This window comes from Palaemon carinicauda, chromosome 11, assembly GCF_036898095.1.
Source record: "Palaemon carinicauda isolate YSFRI2023 chromosome 11, ASM3689809v2, whole genome shotgun sequence".
In the NCBI taxonomy this organism is placed as follows: domain Eukaryota; kingdom Metazoa; phylum Arthropoda; class Malacostraca; order Decapoda; family Palaemonidae; genus Palaemon; species Palaemon carinicauda.
In genome coordinates, this window is record NC_090735.1 from 95,055,896 (window position 1) to 95,059,900 (window position 4,005).

The window sequence follows — 4,005 nt, forward strand, 5'->3', positions numbered from 1 at the left end:
TCAAAGCGTTTCCTTGACCCCTAATCTTCAAAAGATGATCTCTCCACTTGTTCTGTAAGTGTATTGGAACCTTGCTTACCATTTTCTGTAGATTTGGAGCCTGATTGAGTACTTGTATATCAGATACAGCTTTCAAGGCAACGTTACATCTGATGAGAAACAATGAAAATGCTTTCAAAGATTCACTGTTGCTGACAGTATGTCAATTCTGCACTTTGTTGATGTACGATGTGGACGCTTAATAGGAATCGCCATATTCTTTTTTCAGAATGCTCATAGCCTCCTTATAACCCTCTTCTGGACTCATAAACATACACCTATCAATGTCATCCTGCACATGCTTCTCTAAATGCTGATGCAAGTAATACATCCGGTCAGAGTCAGAATTTGTGTAGGGTAGTATACGAGCTTTAAATGCCATCATGAATGTAGCAAAGTCTAAAGGGTCTCTTTTGAACTTCTCTACTTCAGCATGTGGTAACACAAGGGCTGCAGCTAACTGTTGGCTATGAAAGTAGTTAGGCATTGGGACGTCATAAGCACGGACAGAATGAGACATTGTTGTAGATTTAGGAACATTACTTAAATTTTGAGGCACAAATGGTAAAACACTAGGGTCGAGTTGTGATGATGTAGACTTGGGTCGATACTGTATCGCTTGTTGCAACACACTATCCCTTTCTCTAGCCATTTCAATCTCATCTTCTATTTTCATGAGCTCCCTCTTAGATTTTAATTGCAATTGCTCCTTTTCTAAAGCTGCCTGTTTCTCTGCAAATGTTTTATGAGCAATTAATGCTGCAAGCTTGGATTTTCCCTGAATGTGGGCCGAATTAATTGAAGATGCGTTGTCACATGACTCAGGAGACCTATTTGAACGAGTCTTGGTGGAAAGGTGGGAATTTCTTAATCGTCTTGATGTTTGGGAGACACTGTCCAGACCGTTTGACAGCTGACCTTCTTTTGCAGTGATCCACGATTCAATGCGTGTATGGAAACCCAGTATGGCCAGCTCCATACCTTGATGGCTCTGTTCTTCCACTTCCACATTTTTATCTAGAAGCTTAGAAACGTACTCACTGTGAGAATTCCTGTACTTAACTCACAAATCTCCCAAATCCTGCAATCCTGTTTTGACCAAGTGAAGATTGACCAAACCTGGTGATTCTATAAGTGCGATCAGGTCGTTTTGTTTCTTAGTAATTGTTGATAGTGCTGTTGTACGTAAACTCTTCAATGTTCTGAGATGTTCTGTGGTCCTTTTCTCCAACTCTTCTTGTCTGTTCTTCATTAATCGGCAGCCTTAAGTATTCTTTTTCATCTGCCGATTCATCAGATGACTGCTGTTTCTTGAGCGTTTGTAGCAGATCTGCCTTTTTATCAGCCATGAATTAAATATTGGAACTATTGTAATAGCAGTTGAACGTTGGCTTACAAAAGTAAACTCTGAGATGTCATGCATATAATTCTTTATTCCTTTATAGCAAATAGCTAAGCATATATAGCTTGGTTCAAATCGGTAAAGATATAAAACATATTTTATTTACATGTTCCCGATAATATTCAACAGGACACGGCTTTTATCATTAAATCAAATATAAACTTTTAACTCATAATCATGTAATGAATAAGATAAATGGTTCACAAATAGATTAATTTTACAAACTTTTAACTCATAATCATGTAATGAATGAAATAAATGGTTCACAAATAGAATAACTCCAAAACATATTACATTTACGAAGTCATGAAATAGATATATAGGAAACCATAGATCTTGTCAAATACATTTGAATTAACCAGTTTAAAAAAACAATCCCAATAATGCTGATACAATTATTACCAAAACACAAATTCAAAGCCCACTTGGCTTCTTTATAAATGATATATATATATATATATATATATATATATATATATATATATATATATATATATATATATATATATATATATATATATATATATAATATATATATATATATATATATATATATATATATATATATATATATATATATATATATATATATATATATGTATAACATGAAATAAACTTAGATTTATTTTCATTCTGAATAAGTTCCAAGACTGTTCTTTTTTAGGACACTGACGTTGAGCTGGCCATATACGAAACGCCACCTACTAAGAGAAGTTACCACACTCCAGTTCACGCTAATGTAATCAATATCATTTTCTAAGTGCTACTTCTATTGACCTACTTAATACTTAACTTTAATTGGGCTACAAAAGAGTGTATCTGCATTAACAAATATCATCATTAAAACTAATGGCAGCCTCAGTTACACTGATTTCATACTCTGTCTTCTCAAAGGGTCTTATTATCTTTATCTCAGGATTACTGCATACAGCCAGTAATTGGGCAAGAGTCATCCTTCATGGTGGGTAGTCAAATTCAGGAATACTCGGCTAATCAAGGTTTTAATTTAAAGTTTATAAGTTGGGTGATATTTACAAGTCGTAAAAGAATACAGTGAACAAGCTACGCATTTCGAGAGTGCTCTCTCCCTTCCTCAGGCTCAAGTGGTGGAAACAATGATTGCTATGTCCTTCCATATGGCAATTCTGGCTTAGGCAGAGAGGCGGCAAATTTACATTGGCTGCCTCGGACGTCGTGGTAGGAGTAAGTAGTGGGATTAGTTGACTGGTGGGTCCTCATTGGCTAAACCACTCTCCTAGGGCGGCTTTATTTCAGCCAAACTGCCTTCCCACTCACTCATGGGTGATGAATCGCCATCTTGTCCTCCAGCAGCTGGTCTCTGATTGGTGGGAGCGCTTGCCGAGAGGGTATCAAGACTAGGCAGGCTGTCCAGTCGCTGATCAAAGCTGTCTGGACACCCTGCCCAGTCTTGATACCCTCTCGGTTAGTGCTCCCGGCAATCACAGCCCAGCTGCTGGAGGACAAGGTGGCGACTCATCACCCATGAGTGAGTGGGAAGGCAGTCTTACTGAACTAGAACCGCTCACGGCGAGTGGCTTAATCAATGAGGCCCGCCATTCTACCAATCCCACTATTTACTCCAACCACGATGCTCGAGGTAGCCAATGTAAATTCCCTGCCTCACTGCCTAAGCCAGAATTACCATATTTAAGGACATACCTATCATATTTCCTAACTTTGCACAGTGGCAGTATCGTAACTAATGAGGGCTAACCGAGGTGCAATTATTGCTAGTTGAAAATTGTTTCCACCTCTCATGCCTGAGGACGGGAGACAAAACTCCCGAAACGCGTAGCATTTTTACTGTATTATTTTACACGACTTGTAAATTTTACTTAACTTGTATATTCTACATTAAAATATTGATTAGCAGCGTATTCCTCAATTTGACTACCAACCATGAAGGATGACTTTTGCTCAATTACTGGCTGCATCATCATCATCATCATATTATTATTATTATTATTATTATTATTATTAGTATTATTTATTATTAATTATCAGTTATTAATTATTATTATTATTATTATTATTTTTATAATTATTATTACCATTACTATTACTGTTACTGTTACTATTACTATTACTATTATTATTATTATTATTATTATCATTATTATTTTTATTATTATTATCATTATTAATATTAATATTAATATTATTATTATTATTATTATTATTATTATTATTATTATTATTATTATTATTATTATTATCATTACCATCATTATCATTATCATTATTATTATTATTATTATTATTATTATGATTATTATTATTATTATTAATAATAATAATAATAATAATAATAATAATAATAATAATGATATTGATATTATCAATATTATTAATATCATTATTGTTAATAATAATATTAATGTTAATAATATTAGTCTTAATAATACTATTATTATTAGTAATATTAATGGTAACATTAGCATAATCAACATAGAAGATATGGATATTAATAATATTAATAATATTGAAATCAATATTAATGTTGTTGATATTAATAATATTTATATTGATATAAATATTAGCAA

At 33.4% G+C, this 4,005-nt stretch overlaps 1 protein-coding gene and 1 non-coding gene across 2 annotated transcripts; one reads left to right on the forward strand and one right to left on the reverse strand.

The window, feature by feature from the left end:
- Positions 1–238: 238 nt before the first annotated feature.
- LOC137649394 (uncharacterized) lies at positions 239–1,018 on the reverse strand. The gene has a single exon (XM_068382379.1). The coding sequence runs from the start codon at positions 1,016–1,018 to the stop codon at positions 239–241; it is 780 nt and encodes a 259-aa protein (XP_068238480.1).
- A 2,117-nt stretch (positions 1,019–3,135) lies between these two features.
- LOC137650311 (U4 spliceosomal RNA) lies at positions 3,136–3,279 on the forward strand. Its single transcript, XR_011045956.1, has one exon. It is a non-coding gene; the product is annotated as a U4 spliceosomal RNA (small nuclear RNA).
- The last annotated feature ends 726 nt before the right edge of the window (positions 3,280–4,005 follow it).

Excerpts from the sequence above, each read along its gene's own strand:
- LOC137649394 (XM_068382379.1), bottom strand. The coding sequence starts at position 1,018 with ATGGAGCTGGCCATACTGGGTTTCCATACACGCATTGAATCGTGGATC.